Below are 25297 nucleotides of genomic sequence, written 5' to 3' on the forward strand. Positions count from 1 at the left end.
GGTAACTCTTTGGATACAACCATCCAATCAATTCTTTGCCCATCCCATCCCATCCAACCCAGATCTCTCTGATTTAGAGGCAAGAATGCTGTATGGGACCATATTAAAGGCCTTACAGAAGACGAGGTAGATGACATCTGTAGCTCTTCCCTTGCTCATTGATGCAGCCACTCTATTGTGGAAAGTCATCAGATTAGTTAGGCACAATTTGCCTTTGGTGGAACCATGGTGGTTCTAATAACCTCCCTGTCTTCCATATGTTTTGACATGCCTTCCAGGAGGATCTGCTCCATGATCTGAATGGGCACAGAGGTGAGGCTGACTGGCTGGTAGTTGCCAGGGTCCTCCATTTTAAAAATGGGCATGATGCTTCCCTTTTTCCAGTCACCAGGAGGTCCTTACTGGGTTATGCTGGTTTCCTGCCTTCCTTTCCTGATTTCTTACACATGGGAATCAAGAACTCTTGCATGCTAAGAATAACATCCATAAAGAACTGCCAGCTCTTTTCAGCTCCTTGGGAACAGTTTCCCAAGGGATCCCATTCACTAATTTCTTAAACAACTGCAAGTTTGCTCTTCTAAAATTCAGGATCCTGACTCTACTCTTCACCTGGCCCATATTCCTCAGGACTGAGGTGTTGATATTATAGAATATATATATTTGCTACAACTCAACAAGTCACTCAGAGCTCCCTTTGGGGTTGATGGAGAGCAACTCAACCACTTCCATGTAAGCTACAGCATGATTGCCAGGCAAATCCTGGCAGTTCCTACTTTACAGCAGTAATTTGAAAAAGGTGAGGGTAGAAGTTTGGAGATTATTTTGCAAAGTATTTCAAATGTAAGGCTGAACACGGAAGGCTGTATTATATCACCCATGAGTATGGAATTTTGAGGGTGGCCTTGTTAAAGCCCAAGCCAGTTCAAGGCTTCTTATCTGATTGGGTAGGTTATATTTTATAAGCAAGATTGCATTAAAGAAACACATGACTTATAAAATTATTTTCTCCTCTTAACAGAGGCAGCCTAGCTAAAACATAATCACTGTATTTGGAAGCTGAATTAGATTTCTATGTCAAGGGAATCTTTAATTATTCAGATGTGCCCCTCAGGTCTGATAAAGCCTTACCCATGTTGAGGATATATCAAGATCTGCAGTTCTCTCTGCATATATCTCTAAGCAGCCGAGAACCACATTAGATAGTTAATAAACAAACTAACAAACATACATTTACTGTATTTGTGATATTACATAAAGAAAACACACAATAAAAGCTGGCATTTCTTCCTCAGTTGACAATTTTTCTTAGGAAAAAGATGATTTAACTACGTTAATCCTTTTGAAGCACAGAGGCATTCTTCTATATGCAAATTATTTTGTCTCTTACCAGTGACCCCACATAGCAGGCTTCCTACTTCCAGAGTTCTTAAGATTTTATCAGATTCATGTTAACACCTTTCATCTTGTAGTTCTGTTTTGATATCAATATCACCGTATCCTTGCTTTGAGGGCTACATTAATTATGAACAAGAATCATCCAGTATTTATCATTGCAGATAGCAGAGAAATCATAAACTAATCATGATACAGATTAATTAACTACAGGGTGACCTGGATTGCTTAATAGCCTTGGCTCGTTTGTAATTTTCTTTTAATATAGTCAAATGCTAGGTCATAGTCATAGGTCAATGAATGTAAGATGTAGGACTGTCATGTTGAAAGTAATAACCCTAAGGAAACCATACATGGTTACAGTGGATAACCAATTAAACATTACACCCTCTCTGAAAGATTCATATATCAGTCTTTCTCTGTTTTAATTAGGTGGGGATATCAGTTAGAAATAGCAATGTGATTTACCACTGTACATTCAGCAATAGTAAAGATTTTTTTTGGTGTTCGCAATTCAAAAAGAATATTAGAAAAAATTGAAAAGGTTGAGAAAAGATGCACATGAATGATTAGGAAAGAAATTTAAACAGCTGAGTTGTATAATCTCTTAAAAATAAAATGAGATTAATAAACTTGAACTCTGCAAGGAGAAATCTTTCCACAGTAAAGAATCTGTTCAAACAGCAGGTAAACTGTATCATGATCACTTGATAAGAGGCTAACCTAAACAGTGAAACTAAAAATAAGATGCCTAACTTTTAACAGTGATTGTTAGTAATCCCTATTGCAGGAGCTCATGATGTCAGCCAGAAGTTACAAATTCAATACAGGAATCACTCTAGCTACACAAGCTAAGCAAGATGATTTTAACAATCTCTTATGACCTAAAGTTCATTAACATAAATCTTTGAGCTTATGATCTTCTATCACTTTTAAGAAGTGATCCCTGAACTTCCATGTTTTCAAGAATTTCCTTCTTTTAGTCAGTGCTATATAAACATAGTTTCCTATATTCTGCACTTGTGACTTCCTCTAAATAAATTGAGAACACCACAGGCCATATAATCCTGAGCTTTAATACCACAAAAATTCAGATAATAAAATCCCCATGAAGACCACACCTCGTGTTTCTGACATTCTTTGTACTTTTTGAAGAACTCTCTTCTCAACCCTGGACTGATAACAAACTCATGATAGCCTGGAGACATTTACATTGGGCTTTTTCTTGCACTTAAAATACGTGAACACTTGTCCACAAAAAAAGTTTGTGGCTGCGATGAAACTACACCTCACACCTTCAGTTTCAGAGAAACTGCTCCCTACAGTTTCAGGTACTTTATGCAGCAGTCCCAGAGGAAACACGTCTCTCAGTGAAGATCGACACAGAGCCAACACACACAGAGTGACTCATTGTCTATTTAGATTAAACAGCTCAAAAAAGAAATCCCGGAGTCCCCTAGGTTGTTTCTCTGCTGCACAGGCAGCTCCACTGAACCCCAGAGGTGAAAACACCACGCAGCCTGCAATCAGCTCTGCGCTTACACTTCACTGAAACTATGACCCATGATAAATATAAGACTGTTATTTAGTGGCAGTCACGTACCCCTGCTGAGTCACCTGGGGCAAACAGCAGGGAATGGCACACCAGGCCGTGACTTCACCCGCCTCTCTGAAGCGCGGGCCACGGGCAGCTCTGAGGTACCTCAGTCCCTCTGGGCCAACGGCCCCACCGGGAAATCAGCCCGCGTCTCTCCGGGCGAAAAAAGACCTCCCCTTTGGATCGGGAGGAGTACTCCTGGGGGAGGGAGGAGATTCTCCCGGCGGAGCAAGGAGACGAGGTGAATAGAAGGAACTAACGGCGACGAGCAACCGCCACGCCACAGCGGAGCACCCGGTACCTCAGCCCTGGAGGCCCGCCCCTTTAGCCCGTCAGGCCGCTCTGATTTGCAGCAGCAGTTCAGAGCGGCGGGAGAGACAGCCAATCAGAGCGTGCGTTACTTTGAGGGCGGGAGGGGGGGTGCGTACCGCCGGGAGGGGCCGAGCGGCCCTGCGGGAAGGAGCTGCCGCTGCCGTCGCCGTCCCGGCAGCGCCGGCCCCGGCCCCGCTGTGCCATGGAGGACGTGCTGCCGCCGGGCCTGCTGGAGATCTGCCTGGTGGTCGGCGTGCCCCGGGAGAGGGTGAGAGCGCTCCTCCAGGTGAGAGGGGCTGAGGGGAGGTGAGGGAGCGGGGTGCCCGCCGGGCCGGTGCCCCGGCAGCTCTGTGGGGCAGCTTCTGTCAGCGCCTTTCTGTCAGCGGCCCTGGACGGGCCTCTCTCCCCCCCACGGGTTCGAGTGAAACTCTGGGGTGGTCTTGTTGCTGTTACCATCGGGTAGAGCCGAAATACTTTAAAGAAAACTTGTTTTTTCAGGAGATCATCAACCAAGCAGGGATAATTTGGTAGCAGTGTTAAGTAATCGCACTTTTTCAAAGGTCTGAGCTTAGGTGAAGAATGCAGTGTAGTTTTATATAAGCAGGAACAGCAAAATGCTTGAACAATGCATATCCTTTACTTCGTGATATCCAGTTTCCTGTCTCCCGTTTGGGATAAAAGCAAAAGATATGGGAATAAAACTTGGTAACTCGTATCCTTAGGTCTAAACCCCTGTCTTGAGATGAATCTTAGTGCCCTGGGCACAACCTGAGCCATTCAGATAGGGCAGAAGTTGGTGGATTGGTTTCTGCTTTGAATATGTGGTTTATAATTTGTTTATGACTACAGCCACTTCACACGTGAGTTGACAATTTAAAACCCTCTTCCTGATTTTGCTTTGTTAAAATGGGCTGATGGTTTTGTTAAGATACCTGTGTGGGAGTAGCTGCCGTGCCAGCACGTGCCGAAAAGCCAGGCTGCGCGCAGCTGTCTTGGTTGTCTTGCTTGAGCTTGAATTTGATTGCACGCTCTAATAGCATTAGATAAAGAAGCCTTTGTTAAACTTGTTGCTGCTCTCTCGCTCAGGAGACAGCTTTTGCTGATGTCAGCGTCTTAAGTGATAGGGGCTAGGCAGAGGTTCAAATTCCAGGATCTTGTTTGTGTATACGTTCAAACTAACGAAATAGTTGTGCCATAAATGTCACCACCGGGCTTTTGAAATCGGTGTGTATGTGTTCTTTCAGCGTCTGCGTGAGAAATAAACTCAAAAGAAGGGGAATTTCTTGTTCATTTCAGTCCACTCAGTTTGATCTCATTGCTTCCAAAAGACTTGTAGAACAACAAATAGGAAATTGGCTACAAAAAGTAGAAGCCATTCAGATATTCCGCTCGCACTACAGGTTTTGGATTGTTTCTTTGCTCATGGTCTAAAACTAAGTGTCAGAAAGGAAAGTAGTCCCGACGCTTGTCAATATTAGCGATAGTAAAGCCCCTGCAAGCTGTTACACCACAGGGATTTCAGTCAGTGTCTTAGGGCAAGTTTATAGATTTTCTCCACTTCCTTTTCCTTCTGCAGTACCATCTGCATTAGGAAATGGTGGAATATTTTTTGTGTCTAATTTCAGGGCATGTAGAAAGAAGTGACCTTACTGACAGAAAATAAGAACATTTAAAAAATGGAAAGTAGTGGACCTCCGATGATGTTTACAGATGAAACAGCAGGGTAAAAATCTTGATAGTGCTTAAAATCTTGGTCTTGAAAGTGTGGTTGTGCATTCTTAACTTTACTGCAATACGGAGTAATAAAGTCAATGAAGTCAGAGGGAACGTGATATAACACACTCCCAAAGTAAGAAAAGTCTTATATGACTGACCTGTTATCAGTGGGGATTCCAGGTAAAAAGGTATGCGTGAAGCTCATGAAACTCAAGTTTCTGGGCTGTCATCCATCAATTGTCCTTACTGCATCTTGGCAATTATCTTTAATTGTCACTCTTAAGATTTCAATTTGGAGAGATCAAAGGCTGCTGTTTTCAGTCAGAGATTACTTTTTTGTGGAAAGTGTTGGAAGTATGTATTTTGTAAGAATGAGATGTACAATAGTGAAGACCCTACAGCCATCTTTGATAAAGACTTCTCTCCCCTAAGTTATCTTCAGCTATAAAGCTGGGGTTTGATATGGCAAGTGTGGTCTGTGAGATGTTTCAGATCTTCCTATCGGCTCCATTGTTGGGTTCTGTATCTACTTATCACAGTTAGTGGTACAGATCATATCTCTTACAGTGTCTGCATCATGCTTTCTGGACTTGCTAATGCAGCCGTAGCCACCAAACCAATTTTCTTCTGTAATGCCCCCCTGCATATCAAGATGTGCAAAAGAAACGAGGTGTGATCAGGTCACCAGCGTGTGCTTGTGGCAGTGAAAAGTAATTGTGTAATGGCCTGCATCGCCCGGACCATAGCTCACAGGTGAAGGGTAGGCATTGTTACTTGTACTGTTATTACTCAACACTCTTGAGGTCACATCTGGAATACTGTCCCACATTTGGGTCCCGAAGAACTGCTGACAAACAGAAGCAAGACCAGAAGAAACTAAGCTATATGAGAACTGGATCACAAGGCGGGAAGAATCCCCTTCCTAAGGGATTTCTGAAACTTGACTGGATGAAACTCAGAGCAACCTGATCTAACTTCAAAGTTATCATTGCTTTGAGCAAAGGGTTGCGCTAGAACCTCCAGAGGTCCCTCCCAACCTAGTTTTTTGAAGGCTTCATACTTTTCATACTTTCCCCTGCCCAATTACTCCTTAAAGAAGCCAGTTCTTTCATGACATTCAAAATGAAATTAAATTCTTCAGTGATGGGAAGAGAAGAGTGAGATCAAGGAAACACCAAATAGCTGAGATCTCACTCTGATCTGTGGTTTCAACACACTACTTCTTGTTTGTGTCTAAAATAGTGCAGTCATTGTAAAAAGTCTGTCTCTCATCTATGTCCTGTACAGCTCTGTTGTTACAGGAACGCAATCAGTAAATGGGGGTGGAATACAATCCCTGACTTCTGGAATCTTGCAGAATTACAGGAAAGAAAAGGCATCACTGTTTATAAGAAGCTATGTATGATGCAAAGACATTGATCGTAAAAAGCAACAGAAGCGAAGCATTTCAAAATGAAGAAGTAACAGTAGAAGCAGAGAATATAAAATGTTCAAAGAATAGTAGAAAGAAGTGAATATTGTTCTGTGGCTGCCTATTCACTATCCCTGAACTGAAAGGGTAAGAAAATATGACTTTGGCCATAGACGTTAATGTGAGCTGACTTGAATGCTGATGACTGAGTCACTGGGTCAGCGGCGGTGCTGACAGTGCTGTTCTGTGGAGGAAAAAAATGACGTTTAATGCCTCTGTTGTAGTTCAGGACATCGAGGACCTGCCATTTTAGAAGCTGTTACACTGTGAGGCTATTAAATCGCTGGCTGTCGTCCAGCACTTTGTAGCACAGAGATGCCTTCAGTGTAAGTCAGGGATTGCCCTGTCAAAGCAACTTTGTATGAAGACCTCTGCAGGGCAAATCTGACAAGTTAAGATTGCTACTGTTTGAGTAGGTCTGTGTTTTTCTTGGATAACAGCCTCAGGGCTAAGCCTTAATTCTTAATTTCCTTGTGAAATGTTTAGCTGCATGTTATTTTCAGAGTGATCATGTTGGATTTATCTGTATTTCCAGTTTCTTCACTTCAAATGGGTGTCAGCTGCCAGCTAGGGAAAATGACATTTGAAGTTTTTAGTATGTCAGGATATGGCACTCAGTACCCCAATTTGTAACGTGCTTTTTTAAAGTTGTTACTATCTTTTAAATATCCCAGTGGATATTTATCTGAACTTTTATCATTTCCACTCTTGATTTCTTTCTAGTTCAGACTCTGTGTGTTCATTAAAAGGGTGTTTCTCAACTTCTTGTTTTTATCGAAGTACTTTCTTTCAAGTATCCTTTTTATAGAATATGGGGAAGCTTAAGATACAGTAACTAATGTATCATGAAGGTAAGTATTCCTTCGCATTTTTCCTATGATGCTCAAATGTGAAGAAAACTATCGGTGGACTCATCTACTGGGACAAAAAAGATGAGACTTTCTGTTCCAAGACTTGGACAGTTGAAGATTGGCTTCAGTAAAGCAATAGAGCTTTGTATGTTGTAGCTATTTCAAAAAGTAGGAAAGAGGCCGGCATTGGTTCTCAAAGAATATCTTAAATACGAGTAATACTGATGCAACATGTCTGAAGGTAAAAGCAGCAAGTGTGCTTTATCTGTCTATGAATCAGTTAGCAAGAAGTTGAAAATGAAATAGCTTTTTAGCCACAATGAGGCTCACCTTTCCGTTTCCAAATATCCTTTGACTAAACAAAGCTTTTACTTGCTGTTTTGACCTTTCAGGAGGAATTAAAATTACACTGAAGTAATTGAAAACACAGCTACTTGTCTCTACTATATGGTCCAGAATACAAAAAGTGCTCCCAAGTACAAGGAAATCTCTTCTTATCACTTCCTCCACAGGATTTTCATAGCAAGGCAGCAAGGGCTTTCAGCGCAGTAGTACTTTACAAAGCTGCTTACTAAGAAATGTTGTAATTTCATACGTGCTCTTGGGATGCCTGTTCCACTTAGTTGTCAGTATACAGAGACATTTTTATGGCTTCATGTTGTACAGTGTTTTAAAATTGTGTTTATTGTAACAGCGATTGTAGATTTTAATTTTACTTTCTTAATTGCCTTATAAAGTTAAAAGTTGTCTTGTAAAAGCTTGTGTGATTTTTTGGGGGTTTGGTTTTCTTTTTTCCCCTGTAGAGGTTATTCTGAGCTAAAATGTAGCTTTTCCTAAAGCGGAACAAAGGCTTATCTAGGGAGTTCAGCTGTTTTTCTTTCTCTTCATTTCTTTGTTGCCTGGTTTCTCTTACTACCAGTGTTAATTTTAAGTATAGCTTAAGTATATCCCAACACTTCAAAGGAGGAAATATTGTATTTGATATTTGTTATTTTTTTTATGCCAAAGGCAGAATTTTGATATGATGCATTTTGAATGACGAAGAGTGATTCTTTGCCTACTGAAAACACCCAGAGTATTCCCCTTGCATTAACATATGTAAAGCAAGAAATTAGAAGGAAAAATTAGTTATTTAGGAAGAAGAAAAAATGCATTCTAAACCCACAGTTTTAGGGATAGAGAGAAAACAGGGATAAAAATGGTTTAAAAAAAACTATCAAAATGAGCGTCAACTTAGTGGTTGTTTGTATTTTTTGTTTTCTTTTCTTTTTATAGGGTACTCAAAGAAAACCCAAAAGTCTTCCTCCCCTTGATCCAGAAGTTCTTTCTGTATTTGTGCCCCCATTTATCAGCAGAGATGATACTCAGATGATTAATGCTGGTAATAACTTGAATAAAAGTAAACGTCGGTCTTTCCGAAAGAAAAAAGAGAGACCAAAGATTGAAAATGTCAAGAGCCTCAATGGGGAGCAGAAAGCACCGGACACTGAAGATATTACAGTTCCAAAGGACATTGATCTTATTGGTTTGCCACAGCTATGCTTCCCAGGTACAGTAGGGTTCATGCTTCTTAATGAGAACTCTTTTAATATATATATATATTGACCAACAGCCATTTTTTTTTTTTTTTTTATGATCATCTTCTCTATCTCTTTGTATTTCACAGTATAAAAAAAGTGTCTGTTTGTGAGGAGGTCAGTGATGAAAGTAGCTGTTACCTGAATGGGGTGCCCTTGCTCTGTATGGCTATCTTGTGTGAAACAGATCCATTAGCAATAGTAGCTGCAACACCTGCAAGAGAGGGAAGCTGAAAGTCAGTTTAGTTCTTATTGGTAAATCTTGGTTTGAGTGAAGTGCGCACGCACACACACACACTTTTCAAATTATTTCCCTCACCAGAAATGACTGAGTACTCTTTCCCTTTTTATTTGCTATTAAGATGTATCTGAAGTAGTGACTGTTTCTTCCAGGTTTAATTGCAGTAATTTTAATATGCATGTCACTGTTGCAGACCTTATAAATACCTTGAAGGATAAAAAAGGGTGAACAAACCCCATCTATTGTATTTTGCCACTTAAAATGCAGAATAATTATATAATATTTTTTCTTCTTCAGTAATTTGCAGCGTAAGCCTTTGTAATAACCCTTAGATCAAATGGACTGCATATGTGCATTTTAATCTCTTGAAATGAGACGTTTCTCTTGAAATTAAGTGGAAATGTACAGTATTTGTCATGAATCCCTTTTCAGGCAGCTGTAGTTAAATATGTAGTTAAAAAAATTGGTTTCTGCCTTCATTTCAGGAGGACTTTATATAACCTCTGAATCAAAAGATGACCACATTCATTTCCTGGTCTTCACAGACGTCTGCGGTAACAGAACATACGGTGTTGTTGCACAATACTACCAGCCTATGCAAGTATGTTATTTAACTCATGCTTATATTAAAACATATTAAAATACATAAAATAAACCAAAACACTTTGAGAATAATGTCATGTTTAATTTATAAAATTAGTTAACAGATATATTTTAATGTTAGTAGGAATACAGAATAAATCAGACTTTATATTGCCTTTGTAAATTAAGTACACTAGAACAGCATTGCATTAGGATAAACCGTTAACAGATTTCAATTAGGAGTTTTGAATATTTAGGACCAGACTTTGTCCCTTGGATGTTTTTTTTTTGGTGAAGATTGTACCCTGTGTTCTTTCTAAATATTTTTTGCGCTGAAATTCTTTTTAATGCATGCATCTATGTCTTGTTGGCTGATGTTTTTCTGAAGAGCTTAAGGGAGATAGACATCCAAATCCCTTTGAAATTTAGAGGGAATTGGGTATCATATCTCTAAGGTTCTCAAGAAAATATCAGCCATAAATTCATGATTAACATAAACACATTAATCTGTAGTTTTCTTGCAGGATGGCTGTATTTCCTCAAATGGGCAGGTCCATCGGGAATCTGCGCAGACTGGGAAGATGCCTGTCTGTTTTGTACCATTAGCTATTTGTGTTATATCTAGATACCCATATTTTAATGCCCTCAAGGATTGTCTCTCTTGGTAAGACTTGCTATCCTCTTTGTTTCTCCTGGAAATAACTCTGCAGGTTTTACTAAACAAATTTGCATGATCGGGATTGCTGCATAATGTTAAAACAGGTGTTAGTTTTAAGTTACGGTAATGTGAGATGTGTGGGAGAGGAGAAAAAATGTAATGTGAATGTTACGCAGACAGTAAGCACAAGTTCTAAATATCAAGGAAATTAGTTATGATGTTGTTTTCATTTTCTTTGAGGTTTTTGGTAAGTCTAGAAAATACTGATTTGCAGGGAACAGAGTTCTCAAAGATTTTAGTTTTTTTTGGAAGAGGATTAACTATAATTTTGCTATGCTGGTGAAATTCACTTTGAAAGCACAGAACCCTCTTTATAATGCACCAAATAAATGTTATAAGAACATGAATGTATGTATTAATAAGCAGTTAATGACACTTTAACTAATCCAAGTCACTTGAGGGAGTGCAGTGGTTACTTTGCTGTCGTAGAACTAGGAGAGAATATTTTAGGATACAGAGTGCTTCACTGGTTAGAAACAAATACTCTGCAGTGTAGATGAGTTAAAAGACAGATGGGTCTGTCTTGTTATTTAGTAATTTAACTTATTTTGAGGTTGTGTGTTGCTTCATTGTTAAATCGTTAAAATCTATGTGCTTCTTTTCTGATGTGGATTAAAAACTCCTTGCATCAGGGGGCCTGCCTCTGCACATTGGACATTACTGGGTAATCTTCACTTGCAGACCTGTAGTCCAAAGACAGAAGAGGTTTTTTTTTTCCCCAGTCAATTTCTAGAGTGAAATTTGCAGTCAGGTGTTTTCCTTTTGCAGGTATTTGTTTCTTATACGTAAGTTGAAAGATGTTAGGGTTTTAGGTCGGAGCTTCCAGTTTGTTCTGCTGGCAGTCAGTAAGCTGAGCAGATGAGGAAGAAAGCAGCTTCCTGGCTGCTGGCTGAGGCGCATCACTAGCCCCTAACCTGACTCCATGCCAGGGTGAGGCCCGAGCACTCATTTCCCCACCCCACGCACCTCTTTTCCCCAGAGCTTTGGGCTTGGATCTGGTTGGAGCACTGACTGGCTTTCCTGGTTTAGATGAAGAGAGCCCTGGAGGAACAAAGCAGTGTCTTCCTCCTGGGCAGTTCAGATGTTGCCTCCAAAAAAGCTGTGATACCAGAAATGAATCACTCTGGCAGCCCTTAAGTGTAAGCAAACACCGTCATTTTCAAAATATTCGTAAAGGGGACAAGGGACTTCAACACGATGGAAACTTAAGTATTCACAGATCAGTAGGAAATCAAGATGATCAGTAAAATAAAAAGGAAATGTTTGTGTCCCTCTCTCCTTTCCTGCCAGATCACTTTTTCCACTCCTTACTTTTAAGTCAATTACATCAGCCGTTGGTATTGCAGGAGCTGATTCATTGCTGCCTTTTTATAGTCTAAAATCTCAAGTAAGCTGTGATCTCTATGTCTAACTCTTAGAGCTGTGATGCTCTACTGTTTATATCTGCTCTTTATAATAGGATTCATGCTGCTTTTATACTGTGAACTCAGCCTGCGTGAGGGCTCACTACACACTAGCTTTCCACTGGGTGGAAAATAATATAGATTCAGCTTTTCAGTTATAATGTTCATCAGTGGTTTATATAGTATATTCATAAATGAGTAATTTCCTCTCTGAAGTGAGACTTCTCTGAGCTGGGAGATGCAGTCAAATTGTGAACAGATTTTTAAAGAGCCCATTAAGGGAGAAATTCAGGAAAACCATGGAAATTCCAGAGGTTACGAAAATGTTCCTAGGTCTCATATTTGTTTAGAGCAGACAGGAACCAGGTGGAGTTAACTCTCTAAGAGATGCAAGCTTCTGCCTCTGTGTGAGTATTTTAAACATTATAATTAAACATCTCTGCCTTGATCATATATAGTAGGTTTTTGCAGCTATTTAAAGCATTAACGTCCAAGCTAACTATTATGGATGGCTTTTCCCTTTAAGCTGAGTCTGTACTGTTTCTAAGGGGAGTTCAGATTTATCAGTGACCTACCATCTAAGCTTTAAGTGTTTTGTGAATATGTGAATAATTATAGGGGCGTTCAACAGGACAGCAGCCTTCCACATTAGTACTGTGTGTTGTCCTGGCCATTTAACAGGGGAATTTATCGTACAGTTGCACAGCTCTTGTCTCTCCTTTTTGCTGCTGCATCTGGGTGTAAGATGCAAGATGCAAGTGTGTGCAACTGGCAGGAGAGGGGGAATGCAAGTGACAAAGCTGCATTTGGTGCTTGCATTTCCGCTTGTAATGGAAACTCAACTGATTATATTTCCATCATATTTTCTTCTGGATTTTTTCTTCAAAAATCTAATTACCACATTTTTTTTTTCCCAGAAAAGGCATTTTAGTGTGCCAGAGTATATTTGATTGGGAGGAAAGGGAGGGGTGGAGAGGTACTGTTTTTCCGTATTTTGCTTGTGTTACTGAAATTTTTCCATATGGCATGATACAGCTGCTGGGATGTGTGGCTATTCTGAATGGAATATAAGCAATTACAGAAAAGACCTCAATGATATATTTTGAGCGTAGTGTCCTGTACAGCTGGGGATATTTCAGCTTTTTGTAACATTACAAAACATTGACATTGTTTTCCTGGAAATGAGAAAGGGACTTATTGTCATTTTGGGTGCCTTACCTATAATCAGGTGGCCAATGGGTTAAAAATCTAATTAAATGTTTTCGTTGACTGAGTGTACTCAAGTAGTAGTGCCTCCTATACTTAACAAATAATAACATGTTCAACAGCGCACTTGTATCCTTGGTATGCTTCAGTGGTGTTTTGCAGGATGCTTCAACTGATTAATCATTCTGTGAGTCTGGGGATTTGAAAACACTTGCTGGTTGACCTCAAACCACCTATTTCTAGTGTGTAGACCCTTCCTCATGAGAATTAGTGGAGAAATGCTATTTGTTATTGCTAAGGAAGGCCTGATGTTGAAGTAGCATCTGAAGGGGTTCTGCTTCCATTCAGGACCTTTTTCCAGCAAAAGATTTAATCTTCCTTCAGAATTCTGCTGTGCATAGCTTATTTTCTCCAGGACCTGCAGTGCACGGGATTGCTTACAGGTGGAGTGGTACTTGTTTTTATTCAGAACAGTCCTCAAAGATGTTTCATTGTCATAAGCATTCCCAGATAAAATCTGGATTCCTAAACGTTTTCAAATCGCAGAGTATAGTAGAAATCACAACTGAAAACTGAGACCAAACTGAGATACAAAGGCAATGTCAAACTATAAATCCATGGAGGTGCTTTGAACTGCAAGGGGAATTTGCAAAATTTCATCATAGTAACGAAGGTCTTCATATTCTGTGCAATTAATTTTATAAACAATTCATATATTACTAACACGCAGTGCTTCCACATCTGGAACAATTTGAATGGAGTGGAGTGGAGAGGAGTCTGCCTCTCTCCAAAGCAAGCAGATGTGCATCTAGACCGTTTCCCAAGACTGCGTCTGTTGATTATTCTACATCACTATTTGAAAAGCTTCAGTTTCAAATTGAGAGGTTTTGGCACTTTGCACAGGTAGTTTTACCTCAATCTGTTACACTACATGAAAAGTGAAATATTCCTGGCAGCGATCTCCGTCTGGATGAACTCCCATCTTGGGTGGATGAATGGGCTCCATTCAAACAGTAAATCTTCCAACCTGTGTATTAGTCCTTTCAGCTGCCGTGAGAAAAGGTGGAAGTGTGCGAATAGCTCACAGCACCGAAGCAGTACAAAGGATCTATTCTTAGATGTTCTTGCTTTCTGAAACATCTGTCTGTGGACAGTTAATAGAGGTAATGGAAGGTTCATAAACTCCTTAGCTCTCCGCTTTAATGTTTCAGAGATTACTTCATTTATTTCAGTAGACGTTTGCAGCGCAGAGCTGTCAGCTGCTATTACATTGCATTAATGGTCACAGTCTACTGATTAGGGAGCTCTTACAGTCCATTATGTACATCTGCTGCCTTTTCAGCATCAGGGTCTGGTTCTTTCTCTTGTAACATTTACTGTATGTGTTGATACATGATTTTTGTCTCCAAAAAAAAAAAAGAAAAGTAGGTCTACCTATGCTGTTAGGCCACATCTAAGGTGTTACTAAGTGTGAACTGCGTATTTGCTTAAAATGACTCTGCTGTCTGCTTTTCTTTGATAATTCTTAAATTCCTCTCCCCCTGCCTCCTCTGTACCCTTGAATAGCTGTTGGGCTTTTTGGGGATATATGTAACTGCCTAGTACTCAGCCCAGGGCAGTTTCCAAATGGGAATTTCCTGAATTTAGATGTCTCATTAATCCAAATAAAGCTCAGTAATACATGACAGAATATTTTTATTCTGCAGTCCAAATACTATATGCCACTATGATGTCCTGGACTCTAATATAATCTCTTGAACTATTCAGTGCTTTCTAGACCACTTCCTGAAGAGCAAGTATTCTTCTGCAGGAAACTGCAAACTGAAATAAAACCTCAAAGCAGAATAGAACCATATTAAGTTCCTACTTTCTGTATATACAGGTTTGCAGGCTTAAATTTCTGATTTTGTAAAGGTTTGGGTTTGGTTTTTTTTGCTATAAACATGCACGTGAATCTTATATTGAACAAAATGCCCTTTCTGTCTACAAATATTTAACTTCTTAATTGTTAAATTTCAGAGACGCTGTTGGTCTTAATCGCTTGCAGTCTTAATAGTGGATATGTTTAAATGTCCATGAAGTGATCTGGCATATAATATAAACCACATGACCTTTGTGTCTATGACACAGCTAGGGTGATACAGTTCTAAAATAGAAACATTTGATAGGTTTGCACAACTGTATTTGTTCTTTGTATGGGTAGGAACAATAGCAAAGAGCAGTGTTCATGCAGGCCTAGGCCTTACCCTAAATATGGCTCTTGCTTCACATTCCTCTGCAGTTAAGCCCATGTTTAAACTTCTCTTTTCCTCTGATTTCCATCCCAGAGCTGATGTCTGATGCTTAGGATGGGAGAAACACTATGGCACTGTGTTGTAGCTGTGGGTGTTTTGTTCCTCAGGCAATCTCTATAAGACACTTCCTTTAGCTGCATCTCACTTCTAGGTTTTCTTTGCCATCATGAGACCCAGCGTGTCATCTGCATCCTCTGATACATACGATGCAGTAGTGTGTTATGTGTGGAAGTAAAAAACCCTGCTTCTGACACAGCAGCATCATTAAAATTAAGTGGAACTGCTGAAGTATCTAATAAATTAGAAATTAATTATCTGGAATAATAGTTTCATTGCTCCTAATATTTTTTTTTTTTTTTAGTTCTAAGTTAGTAGCAAGAAGGCTTTTTTTTTCCCTGTTCGCATGTTACTGTTTATAAGTAATTTTCTGTAATTTAATTTCAGTTTACTAGTGCAACTGCGACCTTTCAAGGATTTAGATGTTGAGGAGCACATAAAAGAATTTGCAGCAAAATTATTCTTAATACCCAGCCCGCCACCAGGACCACTCCACTTGGTAATTACTGATGCTGAATTTCGTAATTACTTTAACATTATGTCTTACAAAGCACCAAGATGTTGTTTTCTATAAACTGGGGGAATTTCTTCACTGTTAGGTCAGAGATTTTACTTGCTGATATAAAACTGATGTCAATACCTGTACTTTGAAAATAAATAAAATAAAGCTATGCATTATTAGTACATGAAGTAATGGTGTGACCAGGGTGCAGGCTTGAGCACTGGCATACCAGTTGGTCATGCTCTTTAATTTTTAATACTCTTCTAGGAACGATTTGGCTCATGCCAACTATTTACTGACTGAGACGATGCCTGGGTAGGTCTGGGGACAGCATGATGTAGCCTTTGGTTCCTAGGGGTGCAGCCCACATAATCTCCACAGAAGCAGCTGGAAGCTCCAGTCTGTAACTGCTCCACAAGAATGGAAGCTTGCCTTTCACCCGAAGAGTATGCCCTCGCCATCTCATTGAAAACACACGTACAAACTCCAGTAAATCCTGTTAACTATAATTCAACCAAAGTGTGGGTGTTCCCTGTCTTGTGTCTGATACTGACACATGCTGCCTGATGTAGATGCTCATGGCTGTCATCTTGATTGTGTGATGGACCTGGTCTAGAGGAGGGCCAGGAAGATGATCAAAGGGCTGGAGCACCTCTGCTGTGAAGACAGGCTGAGAGAGTTGGGGTTGTTCAGCCTGGAGAAGAAAAGGCTTCAGGGAGACCTTAGAGCCCCTTCCAGACTGTATGCAAGTTTAATTCTGTTAAAAGAATATATTTTTAAAAAAAGTTTTGACTAAACAACCCATGAAAATGAAAGGAGACAAAGTCCATGTTAATCTTTCAAACTAGTTATTATGTCTTTTAATATTTCCCTATCTTTCAGTTTTCTGCAGTATGCAAATATCTGTCTTTTTGCTCTCAATTAATGTTCATATTTTGTAGCTGGAACTAAAATCCTGAAATAAATGTGTTGTGGGAACATTTTCATTAGGAAGTAAAGGGAAAACATCTGTTATTACAGGTATTTAACATGAAACCACTTCAAATAATAATTCCTTCACGAGAGGATCCGGATAGTCCGATTATTGACTTGGATCTTCATCTTCCATTGCTGTGTTTCAAGCCAGAGCAGGTGCTTCAGGTAAAACTAATTGATACTTGAGAATGTCTTAAAGGTTAATAGTACTGGTAATTTGCGGTTTAGAAAAATTCAAGATGTTTGGTCACCCAAAACCCATTATAAACCCAGGAATTCAGAACAGTGTTAGTTCTGCATATTAGAGATATGGCACAATACAATACCCTTTCCACTAAGATACTTTGTTATTTATAGACCAGATTAGATTAACGCATATTGGATTTATTTCACCTGTGATTTAGCAATAGGTGCTAAATTTCTTAAGCATTTTAAAATATAAATGCCCATGCTGAATGAGAGATTTTAATTTGAATCTTCATTACATGCATTTTTACAAGATTCATAAGAACCTTTTTCATGTGTAAGAAAGGGACCTGTAGGATGGATTGGTAACAGTTGGCACTCTCATCTAAATGAAGTGTAAATAGGGTAGACAGACGAGAAAATACAAAAAGCTGTTTGCAAAGGATTTTTTGAGTGCTTCATAGAATTGTACAGTAATTTTAATTTGGAGCATCCTTTGTAGGTTTCCTGATTCAGCTCCCTGTTCAAAGGCCTCTTGTGAAGTTAAATTAGGTTGCTCAAGGTCATCCAGTGTTATTGGTGCCACGTCCTCTAAAAAGAGCAAATTGGAGGCCTCTTTCCAGGGATGCTTTTCAGCCTCCTCAATCCTGAAAGTAGGCTATACTGGCTTATTTTTTGGGATATGCCCATTCTTCCACCTATATGGGCTTCTGCCCGCATGTGCATGTTATGAATAAAACTATCTCAAATCCTAAATGGTCCTCTGCAACTGGTGTGTCTTGAGAATGGAGTTTTATGTGCTAGCACCTCTGCGAGATGTCCCACTTAGCGGCGTTAGTCTTCTTGGCTTGAATTCATCCTACCTAGCTTGCGGCATCTGAGTTTGGTGCTTAGATGCCATTGGGTCCCTCTCCATCAGTGGAAAAGGGTGGACATCTCCAGTTACCTTCCTGAGTTGCTCTGTGAAACGAGTGCTCTCCAGTGGCACTATAAGGGCTGTGACTAGCTAGAGTCTAGAATAGACGTTTGACTGAGATGTCTGAAACCTAGATAGTCTTTGTGTTCATCATCAAAGGCAGGTTTGCTTATATTTCTTCATCTGGGTACTTTTTACAGGCATTTTACAGTCTAATACTGTGAAAGAAAGGCGACAAGTCTCAATAATTCCAGCTAAATCCTAGCCTTGTTGACATTGGTGGCAAAACTCTCATTGACTTCCACTGTCACTTAAATTGTCTCTCTTCTTCTGTTTTCTTCTCTTAGTTTTGTAAGAATCCTCAAGTGGGCATTATTTCAATTTATAAATATGTAAGGGAGCTATTAGAAAACAGAACTTGTGAGGCTGAGTTTCGCAAGCAGATGAAGTATTTGTGTGCATCTAGTATGTTCTAGATATAACTCTCTGTAAACATTTAACGTATTGGGTTTTTTTCCAGATTATGACCTGCATTTTGACTGAGCAGAGAATAGTTTTCTTCTCTTCTGACTGGGCTCTGCTGACACTCGTTGCTGAATGCTTTATGTTGTACCTTCATCCTCTTCAGTGGCAACACACTTTTGTGCCTATTCTGTCTCGTCAAATGCTGGATTTTGTAATGGCCCCAACATCTTTTCTTATGGGATGTCATATTGATCATTTTGATGAAGTTAGCACGGTATGTTTAGACTGTTACCACTCTTGCTGTTCTCTTTCAGTGCATTTTTCCCCTTAATTCTTTCATATGCATCTAGAAATTTTTTTTGTTATTTGGGTGTGCAAGAAGTGCAGAAATGAAAAGTAATGGAACCATACTGATGGGGCCACTGGCTTATTGGAAAAAGATTATTGTTTTATCTCTTACCTTTCTTTTCTTTGCAGTATAATGTCATGATTTTTTGTGAGTTCACATTTCATTCGGGGAAAAATTCTACTTAGATGTCATTTGTATAGTACAAATAGTTTCCCTTCAGATCGGTGAGGTTACTTTTCTCTCAGAGTCGTGTGGGATGAATTAGGTGCCTTTTCCAGGCATCTGGGTTAAGAATTGAGCATGCATTTGAAAAGACTCTAATGATGCTGCTGTTCCCTGTGGTGGGGTTAAGTATTTCACAAAAAAAGAAAGAAAAAAGCAATGTAAAGAATACAATCTCATAATCTTTCTGAGGGGTTTTTTGTCATCTTTTTTCAGAATCTTATTTAACTCAGACACTTCCAATGGGTAACATTAATCTTGGTTAGCTAAAAAGATATAAGAAAAACTCAGCTTCATAGGGCAGGACTAATGTGAATATACTTTTTTGAGGATGTCACATAGGTTTTCTGTGAGCGTTTGAAACCAAACACAGAAAAATTGTGTGTGTTTATATTAGACTAATGCATCTGATTATAAGACAAAGTGGAACAGGTCCATCTAGTCAAGTCCAAAATGAGCAAAAAATTAAGTTAAGATGAAATAGACAATTTAAATTTTATTTTTTTTTAGTTATCGGTAAGAAGATGTCACTATCAGAAATAAGACAACAGATATAATTTGAAAGATTTTATGTTTGTTTATATATACTTTGTTACAGTCTGATCTTTACGGTTTTTAAAATTGCAAACTGAGAGATCAGCATGGGCTTGACCTCCATGTGACATTTTGTCCGTTAGCATGCGTTTGAGACTCTAATATATAAACGCTCCCTCTCCCAGTCATCCCAACAGGGTAAGTACGGGAGTCGGTGCTGTAAATGAGCTCTTAGGGAGCTTCTTTGCATATGTATATATGGTTTTGTACATATCTTCATATGTATACCTTTTCAAGGATAAGCTTAGAGATCCAGTATTAATTCAGTACTGTATGAAGAGCATATTAGGTTACCAAATGTTTGTGTATGGAGAGTAATATCTATTAGTTTAATGGCATTTATTTTTCTTGAAAGTAATTGTTTAGTTATCCATATGATCTTCTAGTTGTGAGGGAAAAAAGTCAGTCGTTTTCTGGTTTATCTTCTTGCTGAAATAATTAATTGCCCGAGAACTATATAAAGAAGAAGTAAATGTTTTTACAACATAAGTATATTTACAGTCATTATTTTTTTTTTATTAAAAGGAAACTGAAGACTTAATACTTATTAATATTGATAATGGAGATATTACACATTCAAAAATGACTGAAGAGGAAACTGAAATTCCAGATGTTCCAGCACATGCAGCAGAAGCTTTCATAAAAAGGTGAAAAGATGTTGAAGTTGTGTTTATCATGGCACATAAATCATGCTTGACCCTCTCTCTAAGTTTTTTATTTTATATTATTTGTTATATTATTTCATTCTTATAAAAACCATTGTAGTTGGTAAGGGCAAATTGAAAATTTCAATTAATTTATATACAGGTAACTTTAAGCAGTCAAAATCATAACCTTGATTGGTTACATCAAAGCAACATTGCTGCTTTCTTTTTAATTACTGATTATTCTCTGAACTTTACTGTTCTTTACACGGAAGACAGGGAGCACTGTGATTTACATGCACTAGTAGGACTTCCAGGAATCTTATTAGCTTGTCAACACTTGCAAATCAATCTTGCACTTTCTCTAGCTGAAAGATGTGTGAGGCCTAAATGACTTTTAAAGTAAAAGGGACGAAAGAAATTGTTGGTGGTAGGATGTAACTTGATAATTTTCTTCTCTGTGTAGAGTGGAGAGTCTTCAGCTGCATTATGATCTAGAGCTCTGCCATCTCCGAGCCAGCACGGATCTTGGTGAACTCCAAATGCGTAGAAGGGCTTGGCAACAGAAACTGAATACGGAAGTTCAGCAAACAACTTTGCAGTTAATTGTTCATATCTTTAGGTGAGTGGATACAGTATTTTTTATTATAAGAGCATATGGTACTGGTTAAGATACTTCAGCTGTCATTGAAAATACTCTTATTTTAGAATCATAGAATCATAGAATCGTTGAGGTTGGAAGGGACCTTTAAGATCATCGAGTCCAACCTTTAGCCTACCCTGACAAGAGCCACTTCTAAACCATGTCCCTCAGTGCCCCATCTACCCTTTTTTTAAACACCTCCAGAGATGGTGAATCCACCACCTCCCTGGGCAGCCTATTCCAATGTTTAATAACCCTTTCAGTGAAAAAATGTCTCCTAATATCTAATCTAAACCTCCCCTGACGTAACTTGAACCCGTTTCCCCTCGTCCTATCACTTGTCACCAGGGAGAAGAGGTCAGCCCCCATCTCTCTACAACCTCCTTTCAGGTAGTTGTAGAGGGTGATAAGGTCTCCCCTCAGCCTCCTCTTTTCCAGGCTAAACAACCCCAGCTCCCTCAGTCGTTTTGTCTTACTTCATAAATGTTTCGTAAATCTCTTAAGTTTTATGAGGGGAATATGAGGAGGAGGTCCAGCTAGCCTGCTGGAATATCAATAATTAATGTATTCAGGTACATATACATTGGTAGGATGCCTTAGATAAAACTGTTCTAATTTTGAAATGGTATGTCTCTTGTACAAAGATTCCAGGAAGAGAAGTGCAGCCCCCATATTTCATAATTAGGAAAAGCTTAAGGCCCAGTAGGGATATTAATTTGTAACTGGACACAGTCCTGGTCACTCTTGTTAGAGGAGAATGAATTCAAACTTGGACAGGGTAGAAGAGCTGAGAGCAGGATTGGGAGTTCAGCACCATGAAGATGATCCGAGGGCTGGAGCACCTCTGCTATGAGGACAGGCTGAGAGAGTTGGGGTTGTTCAGCCTGGAGAAGAGAAGGCTCCAGGGAGATCTTAGAGGCCCTTCCAGTACCTAAAGGGGCTACAGGAAACCCGGGGAGGGACTCTTGATCAGGGAGTGTAATGATAGGATGAGGGGTAATGGTTTCAAACTGAAAGAGGGGAGATCTAGATTAGATATTGGGAAGAAATTCTTTCCTGTGAGGGTGGTGAGACACTGGAACAGGTTGCCCAGGGAAGTTGTAAATGCCCCCCATCCCTGCGAGTGTTCAAGGCCAGGCTGGATGGGGCTTTGAGCAACCTGGTCTAGTGGGAGGTGTCCCTGCCCAGGGCAGGGGGTTGGAACTAGATGACCTTTAATGTCCCTTCAGACCCAAACCATTCTATGACTCTATGATTCAGAACACCTGGGTGTGTTTTGGCTAACGGAACAAATGCTGAGAATGGGTGAGATTTCTGGAGACTGCAACCACATGAGAAGGAAGGAGGCAGAGAAGCTGTTTAAGCTGAAGGACAGAGTGATGGCAGAAGAAATGCTGGGTGTTGGGTGTGGTTGGGACTGACACTTTAATAATGATGTGGAGTAAGTTTTGGTGGTTTTTTTCCCCCCCTCTAGAAAAAGGTCCAGCTATGCTAATTTTCCTTGCTCTTAATCTAATATAATGTGTTGATACCCACAGCTGCTTTATCTTACCAGTCTGGGTACTGGTTGTAAATCTATTTGCTATTATTTGCTTATATTTGGAGAGAGAATGGAAGTGTGGTAGGTGATTCGTACAAAAAAATGCAGCAAATGGATGGTTGGTTTGCATACGCAGAGATAGCATATTTGCTATCTATAGCATATTTGACCTTGAAATGAAACTGCCTGCCTGGTATTTGTAAAGAATCTGATTTTATGGACAGAGGCCTGCAAATAGGTGTGCAGATAACCATCCCCAGCTATTCCTTGCTGCTTCTTGCTGGAGGTGGTGCTTGCTTTGGATTAGCTACCGAATTGCTCACGTGAATGCTCCGTAACGCTTTCAGTCAGAAGGTGCTGGGTTAATTTCTATAATCCAAATACCAGGTCTCTGTTAACCTGCTTGCTGGTTTGGGATCAGTTTAGGGAGTGTTCATACAAGTGGCTGGGCCCTCCAGGGGCTGGGTATGGAGGATAGAACGGACTGTACAGCTAGCACAGCAATGAAATGCATTTACAACCTGATGTGCTACCACTGTGGGATTTTGGTGGATTTCAGTGTTTGGCAACAATATGTTCCAGATAAAGATGAGGAGAAATGCATTTTGCTGTTAACAGCTTGAAATCTTTAATGCATTAAACACTTGGCTACAAAAAATGAACAGATGCTTTACTCTTTAAGAGATAATAAGTTCTTCAAAGGGGTTGATTCTTCTCTTGCTTCCTTTCTCTTTTCCTTCAAACTTTCTTTCTTTGTTCTTTTTTTCAGCCTTGTTTCTTCTGTCTTCTAATGCTGTATCTACCAGCGTCCAGGAGTGAAGGAAAGTAAATCTCTGATGCAATTGTGTTGCCAGTTGATACTGTCTTCAGCGAAGCACTGTAGTATTTTTGCGTGCATGGAGGTTCTGTGTTTAAAGCAAACAATGCTAAATTATGTCAAATTACATAGAACTACATGCTTTTACTAACCATCATTTTTCTGAACCCACATGGCTTGATAAACTGTTAATAGGCTTTTATCACTGATCTATGAAAGACAAGGGATATGTAGACCTATTAGATCTCTGCATGGGTACGAGATTCCCCTTGTGTTCTTACACTCAAATTTTAGCTTACCAACTTATTTTCTTCATTCATGTGTTTTCATGGGAATTTATTATTCCTCAATATCCAGCGTGAGTAGATGAATTAAGATGTAATAATAAAAGGAGGCCTGATTTTAGCCACTTGCACATATCTAGCTTAAATAACTTATAATTTCTTACTCACAGGCTTCAGAAAACAGCTTTTTTTTCCAAAAAACTCCCACTTTCTGCTCCTGAAACAACTTTCTCTGGCTCACCTTTAGGGCACAGAAGTTAGTATTGATGTCTGTTTTTCCACGGGTAATACAGGGCTTCTGCTGCCTGCTCTGACCCTGCATATACTGAAATATGCATCAGTTCTTTATCTCGCTTCCTCTTTTATTTCAGTAGACCTGTCTCTTTAGTTTAACCCAATTTCCAGTTACTGCTGGCTTTATGAGCAGAGTTTGAGAGTGCAGCAAAAAATAATGTAATCTATAATATTTGGGGTGCATGTTACAGATGCAATGTAATGGGGCAGTGTGAGGTCAGTTCACATCTTTCAAATTGCCTATGTGAATAGGTAAACTTGTCTTAGCGCTCCGGATGGGTCGTACGTAATTCAGGAACTGTGTATGTAAATGTAATTCCAGGATTGGAGCTGAAGTCATGACTTTATAAATATACAAAATCTCCTCTGTAGGTTATTAAAATTGATCCCACAGACTCTTAAGTGAATTTGCTGATTTGAAATGGCAGTGGCAGCAGGTAGCCTGTCTTACTCCTCATGAGAGTTTGCATTCTTTTTCTATGATTCAGTAACTCAGATTTGTTCATTAAAACTGAGTTTGCCTTCCGATACTGCAGCATATTTCTAGTAGTACTAGTGGGCTGCTGCTGCAGCAAAAGTGCAGCTTGCTTACAAATCTCCAAGCATATTTATGTATTTATTTATTTTTGTCTCCAGGGAGGTAAAAGACCATCTAAATTATGAACATAGAGTGTTTAACAGTGAAGAATTTCTGAAAACAAGGGCAATCGGAGACCAGCCGTTTTACAAGAAGGTAAATTCAGTGTTAAATATGTTGTGATTCTCTGTTATCAATCTGTATTTTAGGATTAATGCCAAAAATTAATAGAATGGTCACAGTTTGGTCTGTGTGGTGGTGTTGAACCACCAACTTCCACAGAATGCTTAACCAAATATATTTCCTTCACTATAAACAGATAAAATAGTAGACAGCTTTTTCGAGAGCAAGGTACTATGTAATTCCAGAGCAAATTAAATGTAATTCCTTGGGGATGAGATTCACCTATGGCAGATGGTCAGTAAAGCTACACCTAAACTGTATTTTAAGTACAGGCACCTGTCCAAACTGTTTGCACCGAAGCCTGTCTGTAGACATGAGTTTTCAGCAAGCCTGTGAGCACAGCAGAAGGGAGCTGAAATGACACAAATCGAAGTACCTGCTTTATCCGCAGCCTGAGTGACAAGGCATGGAGTAGAGGATGTCTGCTTGGCTCCAGGCCACCACATGCTGCTGACTTTGAGCGTATGAGTGGCACTGGTGTCCCTAGGGCCTGCAGTGTGACAGGGTGTGTGCGACGTAGGTTGATTTTTAGTTTCCATGTGCTTTACCAGGTAATATAACCCTAACTTACTTTTCTGTGCTGGTGAAGCCCATGAAGAAATATGCAAATAGTGCATAGCCTCAGGCCAGGCCCAATAGTGACGGAGGCTAAAGGACAACCTGAAACCCTCACTTAGTTTTTCTTAGCC

At 39.5% G+C, this 25297-nt stretch overlaps 1 protein-coding gene across 3 annotated transcripts in view; it reads left to right on the plus strand.

Moving 5' to 3' along the window:
- Positions 1-3433: 3433 nt before the first annotated feature.
- Positions 3434-25297, plus strand: part of DENND3 (DENN domain containing 3) — a 39449-nt gene continuing 17585 nt past the window's right edge. For 2 of the 3 annotated variants that reach the window (XM_063327612.1, XM_063327613.1), the window contains exons 1-10: positions 3434-3587; positions 8615-8888; positions 9643-9758; positions 10264-10403; positions 15805-15916; positions 16940-17059; positions 18517-18735; positions 20152-20273; positions 20737-20892; positions 24485-24581. In XM_063327612.1, coding sequence (XP_063183682.1) covers positions 3504-3587; positions 8615-8888; positions 9643-9758; positions 10264-10403; positions 15805-15916; positions 16940-17059; positions 18517-18735; positions 20152-20273; positions 20737-20892; positions 24485-24581 — 1440 coding nt within the window. In that variant the 5' untranslated portion in view covers positions 3434-3503. Of the gene's footprint in view, positions 3588-8614; positions 8889-9642; positions 9759-10252; positions 10404-15804; positions 15917-16939; positions 17060-18516; positions 18736-20151; positions 20274-20736; positions 20893-24484; positions 24582-25297 lie in introns of those variants that run through there. The other variant, XM_063327614.1, reaches the window with a different exon arrangement.

The sequence above is a fragment of the Chroicocephalus ridibundus genome, chromosome 2, assembly GCF_963924245.1.
Source record: "Chroicocephalus ridibundus chromosome 2, bChrRid1.1, whole genome shotgun sequence".
In the NCBI taxonomy this organism is placed as follows: Eukaryota; Metazoa; Chordata; class Aves; order Charadriiformes; family Laridae; genus Chroicocephalus; species Chroicocephalus ridibundus.